The 16161-nt window shown below is 41.4% G+C and overlaps 1 protein-coding gene across 3 annotated transcripts in view; it reads left to right on the top strand.

Annotated features, from left to right (window-relative positions):
- The first annotated feature begins 618 nt into the window (after positions 1 to 618).
- The window catches only part of LOC149313999 (general transcription and DNA repair factor IIH helicase/translocase subunit XPB), a 29825-nt gene continuing 14282 nt past the window's right edge, over positions 619 to 16161 (top strand). For all 3 annotated transcript variants that reach the window (XR_016280887.1, XR_016280886.1, XM_089520340.1), the window contains exons 1-10: positions 619 to 679; positions 2349 to 2554; positions 3580 to 3816; positions 5229 to 5278; positions 5995 to 6130; positions 6480 to 6638; positions 8854 to 9058; positions 9505 to 9819; positions 12034 to 12218; positions 14842 to 15044. Coding sequence is in view for 1 of the 3 variants with exons in the window: in XM_089520340.1 (XP_089376466.1) it covers positions 661 to 679; positions 2349 to 2554; positions 3580 to 3816; positions 5229 to 5278; positions 5995 to 6130; positions 6480 to 6638; positions 8854 to 9058; positions 9505 to 9819; positions 12034 to 12218; positions 14842 to 15044 (1715 nt within the window). In the remaining 2 variants the exon portion in view is untranslated. The remainder of the gene's footprint in view (positions 680 to 2348; positions 2555 to 3579; positions 3817 to 5228; positions 5279 to 5994; positions 6131 to 6479; positions 6639 to 8853; positions 9059 to 9504; positions 9820 to 12033; positions 12219 to 14841; positions 15045 to 16161) is intronic.

Genomic DNA, 16161 nt, shown 5'->3' with positions numbered 1-16161 from the left:
AGGTTTTTGTTCTCATTTCATTTTGATTCCAAACCCTACAGAGCTCTATAAATACATGTTAATACTAACAAGAACTTAAAAAGTCCATGCGCTCCTAGAAATGTCAATCCATGCTTCTTAGTCAAGCTCCAAACGGAGGACATTTTGAGAGGAGGCTGGAAAGGAGGGCATTTGGTCAGCCTGAGTATAGGCCATATAGTCACTGAGAGAGAGAGAGAGATGTATCTGAGTATTATAGAGACACAGCCTCCTACAGAATGGAGGAGGGGGCCAGCGGAGGCCGCCCCCAGTGACGTCATCAGCCGTGCTGCTGCTTCGTTCCGCGGCTGGGCACTGCAAAAACTCAGGGTCCTGGAAAAGGAGGGCGGGGCGAGGACGAGGAAACGGCTGCAGCAGCAGCAGCAGCAGAAGAAACCACCCAGCTGCTTCGGCCCTGGAAGGGAGGGACAGGGCAGGGGCTCTAGTTGCGAGAGAGGCCTTTGGCCAGAGAGAGCAGCAGCAGGCTCCCTCCCCGGGGCTCCTCCTCCTCCTCCTCCTCGGTTGGCGAAGGCGGGCAACGGGGATTGGCTGCTGCTGCTGCTGCTGCTGGCCCTGCTCCGGAAGCGGCCCTGCGGAGGGAGGGAGGGAGGCTGGCCCTGGGGCCTAGGCAGAGGCTTCGCCATGGGCAAGAAGGAGAGGGGTGAGTGGCACCCCCCGAGGGAGGGAGGGAGGGAAGGGCCTCCTCCTCCTCTTCCTCCCCCCCTGAAGAGGCGCCATTTGGGGGGACCTCTCCCCTCTACTCCCCCCATTGGCTCTCTTCCCTGCCCTGGCTGAATACTAGGGAAGCCTGCCGGGGCCCAGAGCGCGCTCTCTGAGGGAGAGGCAGTTAAGAGGGGACACTATCTCAAGGGGGGCCATGCTGAGAGGGAGCAAGCTTGATCTCTGCTGCTCCAGAGACAGCTATGGATGCAAGCGCCAGGAAAAGAGAGTCCACCTCGACATTAGGAGGAATCCAGCCTCTGCTTAAAGACCTCCAAGGAAGGAGACTCCCTACACTCCGAGGAAAGAGTTTGTTCCACTGTCGAACAGCCCTGACTCTCAGGAAGTTCTTCCTAATGCTGAGGTGGAATCTCTTTTCCGGGTCCTGTTCTCTGGAGCAGCAGAAAACAAGCTTGCTCCCTCCTCAATATGACATCCCTTCAAGTATTTAAACAGGGCTGTCATATCTCCTCTTAACCTTCTCTTCTCCAGGTTGAACATCCCCAGCTCCCTGAGTTGTTCCTCATAGGGCTTCATGGTTTCTAGACCCTTCATCATTTTAGTCACCCTCCTTTGGACACACTCCAGTTTCTCAATGTCTTTTTTGAATTGTGGTGCCCAGAACTGGACACAATATTCCAGGTGGGGCCTGACCAGAGCAGAATAGAGTGGCACTATTACTTCCCTTGATCTAGACACTATACTTCTGTTGATGCAGCCTAAAATCGCATCAAAACTGAACCTGCAACTTCATTTCCATACACAAAGGATTTGCAATTTGAATTGACATCCTCACACACCAATGGCATATATGTCTGTGCCTGTCTTCCACTCCACCAAATGCATCTGAGGAAGTAGACTGAAGTCTCTGAAAACTCATGCTGCCAATTTCTTGCTTTCAGTTAGTCTCAGTGGTGCTACAAGATCTCTCTACGCACTGATTATACAGACTAACATGGCTATATCTTTCAATTCTATTTTATTATTATTATTATTATTATTATTATTATTATCATCTGTATCCCACTCTTTTCCCAAAACTAAGACCCAGAGTGGCCCACAATATTAAAAGAAACAAAAATGAAACATGCACTATTGACCTGTTACTGCTGTTATTGTTCACTATGTTTTAGATATATCTATGAAATTTGTTGTCATTATGTTTATGTTTAATAAAAATGATTTTTAAAAATATTGGGAGTTGTTCCAGATTCTTGGGGAGCTGCTATAACATCATCTTCCAAGTAAAGCTATTTAGAGTAGAGATAGACTGGTCCCAATATTTTCCTAGAGGAATTAAAAAGTGCCATCATCCCTAAAGCATAGAAATGTGTTGATACTCAGTTCTCATTTTTGTTAGGAAGGAGCTGTGAGTAGTGTGGGGGCATTTTAATTATTTACAATGTGTGCCTCTGACGTGTTTGTTGTGTAAACCAGGCATGGGAAGTATGTGGCCTCCCAGATGATGTTGAACTGCAGTTCCCATCAGCTCTGACTAGCATAGCCAGTGATACGGTGTTGTACAATCTAAAATCCTTTGCAGTTTTGCATGTTTCTAGTGTATACAGCTTTGAAGAGTATGTGTGAAACACATCTGCCTTGGTTTTCAGATAAGAAAAAATCTAAGAAGAGACACTATGAAGAGGAGAACGAAGAAGAGTATGATATTTCAGGCAAGGACTCTCAGGAAGCAGTTCCCTCGGCAGCAGGGAAGCAAGTGGAAGTTTCTGGGAAAAAAGTAGATGAATATGGGGCAAAGGACTACAGGAGCCAGATGCTGCTCAAGGCCGATCATTCTTCTCGCCCATTGTGGGTGGTAAGTCCCAAGAAACACAGTTTTTGAGAGGACTTTGTTCTATAGAGATGTGTGGCTAAACTGAAAGGAAGGACCTTGAAGCTTATTATGAGAGTGAATCAGGAAGCTTTGGCCTTGCAGATATTTTGGAGGACAGCTTTTACAATCCCTAACCATTGTTTGGGCTTCTAGAAGTTCAAGTCCAAAATAGCTGGAGGGCCCAAGGGTCCTCACCCTCTGCAACCGCTACCTCATTGATTCTCCAGTTTTCTGCAGAGCTGAAAACATATTACTTCCACTGTCCCCTGGCGCTGGCCCATACAGCCAAAGTGTCTTTTCAGTTTGGAATCAACAATCATCTGGGAGCTATAGTCCAAAAATCCCACTTACATTTCCAAACTTTCATTCTTGGTTCATAGTGGAAGAGAAAGTTGAACCCAGCACTTTCAATAAACACTAGTTAGCTGCTTCTGAAATACCTAAGAGCCTGTATGTATCTAGTGAAACATTTGAGACTTCCCCCTATGCTTTGAATATCAAGCTTCTGTCTCCTTTCTTTTCTCCAAATGCTAGATTATGAGCTGATTTTGACTCAGGAAATTCTGAAAATTATTTGTTTTATGGCACAAGGGCAAGGGCATAGGTTCTGTCACAGGGTGAGAAACACAAATTACTCTAAAGCTAGTGGATATTTTCCTGTCTGCTGAGCATCAGTTGAATAATACACTTCTGACAAGTGCCTAAATACCTTGAAGGCACCAATTACTGTCTGATCATAGAATGTAAGTAGGAAAGGTTTGGTTAGTACTTGGAAGGGAGACCCCCCCCCCAGGTGCTGTAGGAGTCAATGGCAAACAACCTCTGAGTACTTCTGACCTAAGACAACCTTATGAAATTAATGGTGTTGCTGTAAGTCAATAGGAAACTTGAAGGCACAAACCTACCTACACTTCTCCTTGTTGCCAGTTTAGAAACAAGTGTACAGAGTGTTTATCTTGTTTTCAGATTAATGATACCATTGCAATTTTTCTTTTGTCCTTTTATAGGCTCCTGATGGTCATATTTTCCTTGAGGCCTTTTCACCTGTTTACAAATATGCCCAGGATTTTCTGGTTGCCATTGCTGAGCCAGTTTGCCGGCCCTCCCATATACATGAATATAAACTGACTGCTTACTCTCTCTATGCTGCTGTCAGTGTTGGTTTGCAAACAAGTGATATCACTGAGTATTTGCGGAAACTGAGTAAGACTGGTGTACCTGATGGGATCATTCAGTTTATCAAGGTAAACTGCTCCTCTTTGTCTCATTTCTTTAATTGTGCACCTGTTCAGAAATAAAGGGCTAGACACTGAAGACGTGATTAAACCCAACAATGAACTATATTGTCTGTAGTCGTTCTTAAATTTAACTCAGGACAGCAGGATACAAATCAATATCTTGTCCTTCAAAATATAAGCAAAGAATACTTGTCAACGCATCCATGTACTTTAGCTCTGAAGTGGGAAGACTGTGGTCCTCCAGATGTCTTAGGACTCCCATAGTCTTTCACCATTAAATATGTGTCCAGGTCTGATGGGAATTTTGGGTGAAAAGCATCTGCAGGGCCATAATTGTCCACTCCTGATTTATCCATGTGTAAGAAGGCAGAGAAACAGAACTGAAAACTTGTAAAAATTCAAGATTGGGCACCTGCTCAACAGAATAATCAGGAAAATCAATGGATCAAAAACTCAACAGAATAATGCTGCAAATTGGTTTAAGATTCACAGGAATGGCAAAAAAGCAGATCCTGTTCGACCATTTGACCATAATGATCTCTTGCTGTATGCCACCCTGAAATCTTTGGCTGTGAAACACGATATAAATATTTTAAATAAATAAATAAGAGTTCTAATAAATCAAGCTTCCCCAAGCTGGTGTCCTCCAGATGTGTTACATTACAACTCCCATAGTCTCCAGCTGGATGGCTGAATAAGCTTGGGGAAGGTGCGGTAAACCATACGGCCAAGGGCTGTGTCCACACCTGGGGTGAGAATCATACAGCCTTCTGTATGATGTTGGACTGTACTTGCCAACATTCCTTACCATTGGCTATGATGCTGAGGGAAGTTGCAGTTCAAAAAAGGTTGTCTAAACAAATGTTTAGGGATATAGGATCTTAATTCTCTCTTGTTCTGTAGGTGCTACTGCTCAGTTTTCTTTCTTCTGTTTTCTCTTATTGTTAAATAAGTCAATTACTCTTGGCCTCAGGTGGGCAACTTCAGGGGATCCCAGGGTCTGTTTCACAACTGTAGCTTTTGTTGCAGACATCACCCCACCATGCACTGCCAAAATTGGCTGGCATGGTAGCAACACTGGAACTGGGAAAAATCTTCTGCTGGTTTCTGGAAAATTAGCTTTCCTCCTTAAATCTAGGTATATAGGAAGCACAGACCTTGTTTAAGGATAGAATCACAATTCCCAGGAAATTGCTGAAGTGCATAGTATGAAAATAAGTGTGTGGCAGGGGGAGGTTGTTGAAATGTGATGGTGTGACACTAAATTTATCAGCAGCAGGGGCATAAAATGGCCAATGGGTTAATGTGGGTGATGTGTTGCCCACCTCTGTTTCAGGTATGCATTGTTTATTGTACATTGCAGATATTTATTGTACATTGCAGGTGTTCTGTTTCTAATCAGTGTTTTTGTTTTGCAGCTTTGTACTGTCAGCTATGGAAAAGTAAAGCTGGTCCTGAAGCACAACAGGTAAACAGTTTTTCAGTTGAGTTGTAGTGGTTTTTTCATCCCTTACCTTTTGGCTTGGATGCTACTTGAACAATCGTTCTGTTGCCTAGAATACCTTCACAGAAGCAAACATGATTGGAGCCACAATATTGTTAACACATTGACTACATTCACACATGATGATGATCCAGGAATCCTAGTTTACTAAACCACAATATGAATGAGCTATGTTTTGTTGAATGTAGACTATTGACACCTGCTTCCCTTATATTTTAGTACAAACTGTTATACAAACCAGACGGGTCTGCAGTGTGATATTTGAGCCCGTAATTGTGGTTGCTTGTGACAAAATAAGACAGGATTTGAAAAGTAGCTTTGGTTTGTTTGTTAAGCACAGTAATATGTAGCCCTGGATTCAGTCAGCACGCTAAACTATTTCTAACGTGTTCATTCAAAGCTGAATGATTGTATGTATTGGCTTGTAGCTTGATCACATTCTGGTTTATTAAGCCATGGTTCCTAGCTTATTGTTATGTGTGAAGGCCAACACTGGCTATTTAAGAATTACAGTCATGTCCACACTCTAGCACTGCTTTATAGTTCTCAAAGTTCAAGATAGACCATCCTGAGGAGGCATACAAAACATGTCCTGTTCCATGAAGCAAGTTCTTTCTAACATGATAGAAGATGTTGATGTTTCTTCCTAGTATTTTATTTCCTTGTCTTCTGCTTTCTAGATATTTTGTAGAAAGCACCCATCCAGAAGTCATTCAGCAGCTTCTCCAGGATCCAGTTATTAGGGACTGTCGACTGAGAAATGCAGAAGGGAAAGAAACAGAACTCATCACAGAAACGTTCACAAGCAAATCAGCTGTATGTTGAGGTTATAAACCACATCTGCATATAAAAAGGCTTGTTATGTCTTTACTATTTAACAGTCATCATGGCCATATTTTTGGACACACAAATATACTGGTAAAAGTATATTTGTGTATCCACAAATATGGCCATGATGACTCTTGGGCCTCTGTCTTTTTACTCCTTTTAATTTTTTTTACCATTGTACAATGATCATATTTTGGGGTTGGGTTATACATTGTATGAACCAAAGTGCACATTCTCCATTTACTTGCCATTTTTATGGTCTTTAACTATTGTGGGGCCCACCTGTTGGTAGAGCTTATGCCTTCTTTTTGACTGCACCCTGCTGAATATCTTTTAGATTTCCAGGTCCACCGATGGCAGTGGTCCATCAACTTCACAAGGGACAGATGCTCATAAGCCAGATGTCCCAGCTGACTTATTTGAATTTTATGAACAAATGGACAAGGATGAAGAAGAGGAGGAAGAAACACAGACTGTCTCTTTCGAAGTGAAGCAGGTAAAATCTATAATGTAAGTTTTGAGGAGTATCTAACTCAGGAGCCAGTATGGAGTAATGGTTTGAGTGTTGGATTATGGTTCTGGGAAATCAGGGTTCAAGTCCCCGCTCAACCATGGAAAGTCACTGAGGGGCTTGACAGACCACCCCCTTTCCTAGCCAGACCGAGGCTGTGGCAACCTCACGCCATGGCCCCAATCCGGCCATTCGAGGGTGCAAAAAGAGGCTGCAAAAAGCGGTTCCTTTTTGCACCCTCAAAAGGGCACCATAGCCATGGTGGCACAGCTATATGGCGCTCTTTCAGCACTCCATCATATGGACATAGTGCTGGAGGCATGTCATGATGCTGTGCACCATGTGGAGCAGCACACGGCATGGCGCTCTGGGGGCAGAGTCAGGGTGTGCATTATCTAGACGTGATGCCCCAACTCTGACCCCAGACCAGCCTTTCAGGCCTGTACAAGGCCTGAATGACCTTAAACAAGCCACACTTAGAAGAAGGCAGTGCCATACCTCCTCCAGGTAAAATTAATCATGCAAAGAAAACCCTATGATAGGGTTGTCATTAGTCCTTTGTGCTCCCATTCAGTGATACATTGTGTATTAAATAATTGTTAAATAACAAGACTAATGCTAGGATGCAACTTTTAGTGGTGACTTATCAATTTATCCTCTTTGTTTAGACAGCAGTACACCCCCCCCCCCCAATCCTCCCTTTGTGTCTGTGGGACCTGACAGCCTGTAGTGAGCTTGCTTTAGTTACTAAAGTCTAAAATGGAAACTTAATTGCTTAATTTTATACAATCAATCAGCAAAACCAAAATTACAGTGGGCCTTTGGTATCTGCTGGGGTTTGGTTCCAGCCCCCACTTCCCCAATAGCAAAATCTTTTGATGCTCAAGTTGTATTATATACAGTGGGGTAGGAAAATGGTCTCCCTTATATAAAATGGCAAAATCAACATTTGCTTATGGAATTTATTTTCAAGCCATGGATGGTTGAATCCATGGATATGGAGGGCCGACTATACCTTAAAAATTGATTTCTATTGTAGCAAATTTTGTAGATAAGAGGTAATTTCAGTGTGTGTATGGAGTGAACTGAAATCATGTATACAATTACTTTAGGTTAAGGAGCATATATTTAAATTATGATTAGTTAACACAGAGTTCACATGCAAGTGGGAGAAAGTTAAACAGGTGGAATGTACATAAGGACAGACTCTAACCCAGAGAAGAGTAATATCCAAATAACTGCTTCTTCTGAAAGAGTAGCAGCTGCTCTTCTCTTTTTTGAGATGCTGCCACAGAGGTTATGTATCTGCCTACATAAAAAACAATACATCCGAATATAAAATAATTCTGGGAATGTCCTGCATGTTTTCATGGAATTTGATCCTTCCACAGAAAGGATACATGCCCGTTTCCTTACTATTTGGGATCACAGTATCAAATAAGTATTCCCTCATGAATAATCACTTTTAGAAGTATCTGGAGCTTTGGATCATCTGCTGTGCGCCTACAAAGTTGGTCAGTATGGAGATTAAGTCTGTTAAAGAAATTTGAAATAATAGGATGTTTTTCCCATCCCTGCTGGCTCAGGTAGTAAAGAGAAATTAAATACAGTGTGCCTTTTTTTTTATGCGGGGGATCCATTCCAGACCCCACACGTAAAAAAACGTGTATGCTTGAGCCCCATTGAAAATAATGGGGCTCGTGCATGGCACGGTGCATGGTGGCATGGCACCGCACGCACCCCATTACTCTTAATGGGACACACCGCCCCTTGTGCCCTGCGCGCTCCCGTGGGGTCCATGGCGGCTTTCAGCATATGCTGAAAGCCATGTATGGTGCGTCCGCGTATGATGCAGGCGCACTGTACACGCACACACCTAGAGCAGATTTTTCACCTGTTGTCCTCCAGATATGTTAGAATACAAAGCAAAGTTTGCTGTGGGACTGTTGATGTTACCATTCAACACATCTGGAGGGGGTTAGGGAAGATTGTGCAAGAGCAGTTCTTTTTATAACGCATAAAATTCTTGAAAGTATGAGAAACATTTTTAAGATTTTGTGAATGATATTGATTGTTCTGCTGTATTTTCACGCAATCAGAACATTCCTCTTTTATGCCTTATGGGGAATTGCAGTGTTTTCTTGAAGTCTTAATAGTAGTGAGATTTTAAAACTAGCATCTCTCCTGGTCCCTCTTCTAGGAAATGATTGAAGAACTTCAGAAGCGTTGCATTCACCTGGAGTACCCTCTGCTTGCTGAGTATGACTTCAGAAATGATTCAGTAAATCCTGATATTAATATAGACTTAAAGCCCACAGCTGTTCTCCGACCTTACCAGGAAAAAAGCTTGAGAAAAATGTTTGGGAATGGTCGTGCGAGGTCTGGTGTTATTGTTCTGCCCTGTGGTGAGTTGGCTAGGTTGATGTTAAATATTTGGGCTTTGACTTGGTTAAGTCATTATGTACCATGCGTTTCATATGCCTGTATAACACTTTTCATGTCAAGAATGTACTTTCTAGGTAATCTCATGTCCATGTTACACAATGAATATCTTCTTAGCTTTAGCACTGACACTGCATCCTTGGCTACCAGAGCATTTTCTTGGCAAGTGTGTTGGTTAAGCATTTCCATGACTTGGACAGACTAGACAGGATATTAATTGTGGCTGGCTCTTTTTGAGTGTCAATTACCATGCTAGTAGATTAAAAACAAACAAACCCTGAATTCTTCTGGAACACTTAGTGGGGATGCCTGTCTGGATTTTATTCCTTCTTTCCCCCCTTTATTATGTGAGTATTTGTGCACTGCATGTAGCTTTTTTTAAATGACCCCTTGTTTCTGTTAATTACAGGTGCTGGCAAGTCACTTGTAGGAGTAACAGCTGCTTGCACAGTCCGCAAGCGATGCTTGGTGCTGGGCAATTCTGCTGTCTCTGTGGAGCAGTGGAAAGCCCAATTCAAAATGTGGTCCACAATTGATGACAGTCAAATCTGCAGATTTACTTCAGATGCCAAAGATAAACCAATTGGCTGTTCCATTGCAATTAGTACATACTCAATGTTGGGACATACAACCAAGAGGTCTTGGGAGGCAGAGAAAGTAATGGAGTGGTTGAAGAGTCAAGAGTGGGGCCTGATGATCCTTGATGAAGTACACACCATACCTGGTAAGGAGAATGTAGCTATTTGACAGAGCTTGAAAAAGTTACTTTGGGGGCTAAAACTCTTAGAACCCATAAGATAGTATGGCCATTGGGATTATGGGTATTGTAATCCAAAAAGAGAACATTGGGTGTATAAACTGGATGTAAGAATGATCTGGCTGTGACATCTGTCACCCCATTGATTATCAAGATTGATTTGGATGATCTGACTAGGTAGGCAGGTATCCCCCTCCTCCCTCACTCCTCCATGTGAGCCCTCTCAAAGCTGTGTGCTCAGTGCATTATCTGCACTCCCAGATAGAAGGAGTGTACCATTCTTTGGCCAAGGGTATATGTATGGACTGTTCCTCTGTCCAACTTGTCCTAGTCTGAAATCCAGTATTCCTGTTAGTTTTACTCTAGTATGATAATATGGGCTGTAATGTGGTGGCAACCATTCTTTAAAATTTAATGCTTGTTTCTTAAGACGCCTAACACTGTTGTGAGATATTGCAGTGCTGTTTTGTCATCGTGACTGGCTGCTTTCTTTAATCTTATTAACTACAGAAGGAATTAATAGCTGGTTTGGTCCAGGTTTGGCATTTAGATTTATATGTGAGATCAGCTAACAAATGTTATGATTTGCCCAAACACTTGTGCTATAATTTAATATTGAGATTTAATTTGTAAAGTAGCAGGGTGGGAGGAATTACATTTCAAACCTTCTAATTAAAAATATTAAACTGGTCCCCAGATTCATGTTATTTTTTCAAGAAAACCCTACCTTTTGTAAAAGTGCTACTTTGTTTTAGTCACTATGGGCCCAAACAGACAGGCCAAAAAAAAAACTGCTTCAGGTCACTTTGGAAGTATGCTGTTTAAATGACACTGCCCCTCACTCCTGAAACCTTCTTCCCCCACGAATACGGGTCATCACTTCTTTGACCACTTTTAAATCTGAGTTGAAGACTATCCTGTTCAGGGAAGCGTTCCCAAGCACTGTGCAATTATCTATCTGATATTTGATTGGATAGTTGATGTTGACGTTTTTAATTGTTGCTTGCTTATTTTAACCAATTCTATTTTATATTATTACCTGTTATTTTATACATATTTTGTAGATTGTACGCCATTGGCAGGTTTCATTTTTATTGATTTGATCATTTGTATGTACAGCGCTATGTACATTTACAACGCTATAAAAATAAACTATAATAATATTACTACTAATAATAAGAGGCCAGAAGCTGCGCCAAAGCTGTGCCTAAGGACTGGAGCATGACTTTGGCGCAGCTTCTGGCCTCTTGGGACACATGCGTCATTTAAACAGCATACCTCCAAAGTGACCTGAAGCAGCTTTATTTTGGCCTGTCTGTTCAGGCCCTATAGCAGCTTTTCTGCAACCTGGGATCTTCTAAATGCTTTGAAGTACAACCACCATAGCCCTTGACTGGTGACTGTGCTGGCTGGGGCTAACAGAAATTGCAGTCAAAATATCTGGAAGGTGTCAGATTAGAAGAGGCTCTAATATATAGTTGGCCCTCCATATTCACGGATTCCTTCAACTATCCCCAGCTTGAAAATATTTTAAAAATATATAAATTCCAAGAAGCAAACCTTAATTTTGCCATTTTATATAAGGAACACCATTTTACTAAATTATATTTAATGATACTTGAGTGGGATTTTGGTATCCATGTGGGGTCCTGGAACCAAACCCCAGCAGATACATGGGGCAGTATGTTTTATGTTCATTTTTTCACGTTAGAAGGCTCTTTTTTCCCTTTTGAAAGGTTATGTAGTTTTTTTTCTCTTGAGCATCTGAGATTCTGAAAGCAGGATCCTATACATGTTTACTTAACATAAATCTTGCAGTTGAGGAGAGATAGTGTTAGGTATGTGGCCACAAGATTTCATCATGAGGCTGTAAATACGGCAAATTTGGTTTACACCTGTATATTACTCTTAATTTTGCACTATACCTCAAATATCGAAATGTCTAAACTAATTAATGTTTGTAGAGCACAAAGAATGAATAAGCTTGTATAATATAATATAGATTTCCAGTCATCTAATATATCAGAATATTCTAATCCAGTGTGACCACTTCTAAAACATTTAATATTGCTAATGACATTTTAAAAAATGGGCATGGTACACTTGCTTCTGTGCTGAGATACACACGCGCACGCGCGTACACACAATCAAATAATAATCTATTTTTGCATCATTCCTCAGCAAAAATGTTCAGGCGTGTGCTCACCATTGTTCAAGCCCATTGCAAACTTGGACTGACGGCTACGCTTGTTAGGGAAGATGATAAAATTGTAGACTTGAATTTCCTCATTGGGCCTAAACTGTATGAAGCCAACTGGATGGAACTGCAGAACAATGGTTATATTGCTAAAGTCCAGTGTGCTGAGGTATACTATTCCTTGCTTCTTAATTCTGTTGCATTTCTTGGGCAACATTCAGAGTGACTCCAAAATTGCTTTATCTAGAATGACTGCTTTTCTCTTAAAACTGCAATTTTCATATTCTTCATTGTGTTCTGTTTGATTGTGATACTCTTTTGGGGCTATGGCATTTTCCTTCACAGAAAATTTAAAAGCACAAAACAGTACACTTATTCTAAAACGAAAGGCAAAACAATTTCTGTGTTAATCCAATAGGTTACTTTCCAGTTACAACTGAGCTCAGAAACAGAGCTTTAGGTACAATAATCTTACTCTTACAAACACATGCATTTTGGGTTAACTGTTATTCCCTGAGAGAAATAATCTGTCTAACCCTCAATAACGCTCTGTTTTTCTGAGTGACTGACTGTAGGGGGCAGTGCCTGTTGTGTGATCAGGCAAAGCCCTGAAACCAATTCTCCTCTACTTAACAGAGATGGGATTGATGGCAGGGCTTTTGCTGTCTGTGATATGCAGATAGGGATGGCAATACTAGATAAGCTTTAGGCCTAGTGACTTAGTTTGAGCACCAAGAAAAAGGAGTGGGGTGAGGAGAGAATTGTAGAAACTACCTCCTCAAGAGACAGTGTTATCGCAAAACCCATTGTCTGCGATAGTGTTCCCAAAGTTTCTGATAGCACAAGCATTCTTGTTTTTGAATTTAATTTAGAGGCCCACTCCTTAGTTTCACAGAAAAGGTGAACAGAATTTGAAAGACTAAAATGGGATGGGGAGTATTTGGCTCTGTATTTATGAACAACTCCCAGAATCTCTTAACATTGGCCATGTTGGCTGGGTCCTCTAGAAGTTGAAGACTAAATCACCAGGGTCAAAACTGGAGGTTCCAAATGCCTCAAGTAAAATTTGTTTAGTTTCAGGCCCCAAGATCCCATAGGATGTTGCCATGACAGATAAAATGGAATCATAGTGCTAAAACTGCAGTATCAAAGGGTCCCATATCATGGTTCCCTGTTGTTTTAACTGATGCCATGTGTTTGTTCATTGTTGTTGTTCCTCACCTTGATCCATGGTGAGAAGTGGGTAAGAAATACTACTACTACTACTACTAATAATAATAATAATAATTAAGAGCTAAGTGTACACAAATTCACATTGGAACCAGGTGTTTTGCCAATGGGTTTAAAACAGGGGGTAGGAGAAGCTGGAAAACCACTGTACTGTAATGGTTTAGATATTGGATTAGGACTCCAGAAGCCAAGGTTTTGAATCTCTCTCAGCCATGGAAACTCACTGGGTGCCCTTGGGCAAGTGATGCTCTGTCAGACTCAGATGAAGGTAATGGCAGTGGCAAACCTTCTTTGGATAAGTCTTGACAAGAACACCCTGTGATAGGGTCACTATAAGTAGGGGCTGACTTGAAGTTACATAGCAGCAGCAACAACAACAACAACGTTCTGGAATGCCACTCCAGTCTCTTATCATTTGTTATACTGGATAATGACAGTTGCAAGACAAAGCATCTGGGAAGCTATAGATTCCCTACTTTTTGCTTAAGATACTCTGCTGTAGAAAGTTGGACATCTCTTTCTTTTTTCACTTGCTGTCTGCATGCCATAACAAGGTGGTTTGCAAGAAAAGTGCATACTAGTACAGTTCTCCCCAGTGGATGAGCTGTTTTGTGTGTGTGCAGAAAGTTGACTCAACTGTGCCAAAAGGTTTTGCTGGAAATGTCTTGCACATACTTAGACAGTTCCTTGAGTTTGTAACCTAAAGAACATCCAGAACAGACAGCTGCTAGTAATCTGCTGTAATTATACAGAAGATCTAGTTAATTGTTTCAGAATTATTTAACCTGAAGCATGAGAGGTCATACATGGATTAAAGGTACACATAAAAAAACACTAAATTTATCATTGGTGTGTATTTTTGGAAAAGATGAGATGGAAAAGCCTTAACTTGTAATTCTTTAAAAGTCAAGTGGGAGACTCTCACAGAGAAGCTGAAAGAACAGTCTACAGATTAAACTTTGGGGAGTGGTATTGAGGAATGTCATATTACTCAGAGTTTTGCTTATTCAAGTCAAGGACTGTTTCACATATAAAGAGGAAGTGGAAAAGGAGTGTTAGGACAAAGTGGATCTGTACATCACATTTCTGAAGCAAAATGTAGTTCACACTAGATTTGCTTTCCGCTTACCCTACCTGTCTTTACCCAGTTTTCTCTGTTTTCCCTTTTTCCCTTTATGCCTTCACTCAGTGCCCCAGGTGTCTCCTGAGGGTCCCCTGACTCTTAGAAAATAAAGCTGTGAGGTGCATGAAGGTGGCTGTTTTAAAGAGGAGGAAACAAATTCCCCATGAGCAAATGCTGCTTTGGATGTAGCCTGCTGTTCTCTGTCTTGTCCATGGGACAAGAATAATTGCTCCTCTTTCTAAGAGGATATTGTAAGCCATCTTACGGATCCTTAGAAAAGGGGTAAATCACTCCCTGCATCACCCGTCATGGCTGCATAAATGCCTAACTCTTTATCATACAGTATCATTTTGTAAGTGATTATGTGCCTCATGCTTTCACTCTTATTCTTTCTTAAATCATTGTTATCTATATTGAAATCTAACTATCTTTATTTTAGGTTTGGTGTCCAATGTCTCCTGAATTTTACAGAGAATATGTGGCTATTAAAACAAAGAAGCGGATATTGCTCTATACAATGAATCCAAACAAATTCAGGGCTTGCCAGTTCCTGATTAAATTTCATGAACGAAGGAATGACAAAATCATTGTATTTGCAGATAATGTGTTTGCTCTGAAGGAGTATGCAGTCAGGCTGGGCAAGTAAGTACTGATGGATAAAGGATGTCCATATTAACAAACCTACTTTTCAGGATTTGTCTCTTTGGATGTTTACATCCTTAAAATCTTCTTCTCTTTACTCACATTAAAATACAGGATTTAAGGGTCTGCTTTAGGGTGGGAAGACATTTGGGAGTTTTCTGCCACCTTTACTCAGCTACTTTTGAAGCATCAACTGAGAGAGTCTCATTTTCTGCACAGAGAAAAAAATGGCATGTACACCATCCTTTGCCAGTCTGGTACCCTCAAGATATTTTATACTAAAGGATCCATCAGCACTGCCACTGTGGTCACTGGGCATATAAACTGACTTATCTTGCTGCGCGTCCACCTCGGATCGAATTGTATTCAAATCATGGTTATCATTCCCATTACCAATGGGAGGCATGCGAACTCTGTTTTTATTAGCTCATCTTTCGTTCCCTTTTACATTTCTCCGGTGTAATTTGATGCGGATTTATTTTGTTCCCCATTCCCATTGCGTTTGTGGAACCGGTTTTTCTGGGTTTTTTATTTTATTTTATTTTACTTTGTGTTGTCGCTCAAGCACTTAGGTGATTAGATGTCACTGTGATGCCTATTTCTTCAGTGCATTTTAATGCAGACTATTTTTGTTCCCTATTCCCATTGCGTCTTAAAACCTGTTTTTCTTGTTTTTGTTTTTGTTTTTGATTGAGCAGTCAGTCAGTCAATCGCTTAGGCTAAATTATTTCCACCCACCAAGCCTGGCTCCAACCACAGCAAATCAAATAAATGCAAAGCCGCTTAGGAATCAATCGCCAAAGAAAAAAAAATAGTTTAAAAATGGTGTTCAATGGGTCTTCTCACACTTGATGTCTGTGCAGCAGGGGACAGTTATGTCGGGGGGGATATGCTTACCATGTTCTGAGTTCAATGTAGCAAGTAGCTATGTTCGGAAACCCGACAGAGCGCCTAGGCGATCGAATGCTTAAATTTTAAAAAAAATTATTTGGCTACACACCAGGCCCATAGTTAAGCCTTTAGGGGCCCTGGGGCAGAAAGTACTTTCGGGGCCCTAATGTCCCGAGTCCTACCGCATGCCGTGAGCACCATTGTAGGATGTTCAAGAAAAATGGAG

Source organism: Sceloporus occidentalis, unplaced genomic scaffold, assembly GCF_023333645.1.
Source record: "Sceloporus occidentalis isolate IW3139 unplaced genomic scaffold, rSceOcc1.0.p SCAF_4, whole genome shotgun sequence".
Classification (NCBI taxonomy): Eukaryota; Metazoa; Chordata; class Lepidosauria; order Squamata; family Phrynosomatidae; genus Sceloporus; species Sceloporus occidentalis.
Note: the sequence above shows the minus strand (reverse complement) of the source record. Positions and strands in the feature narration are given on the sequence as shown.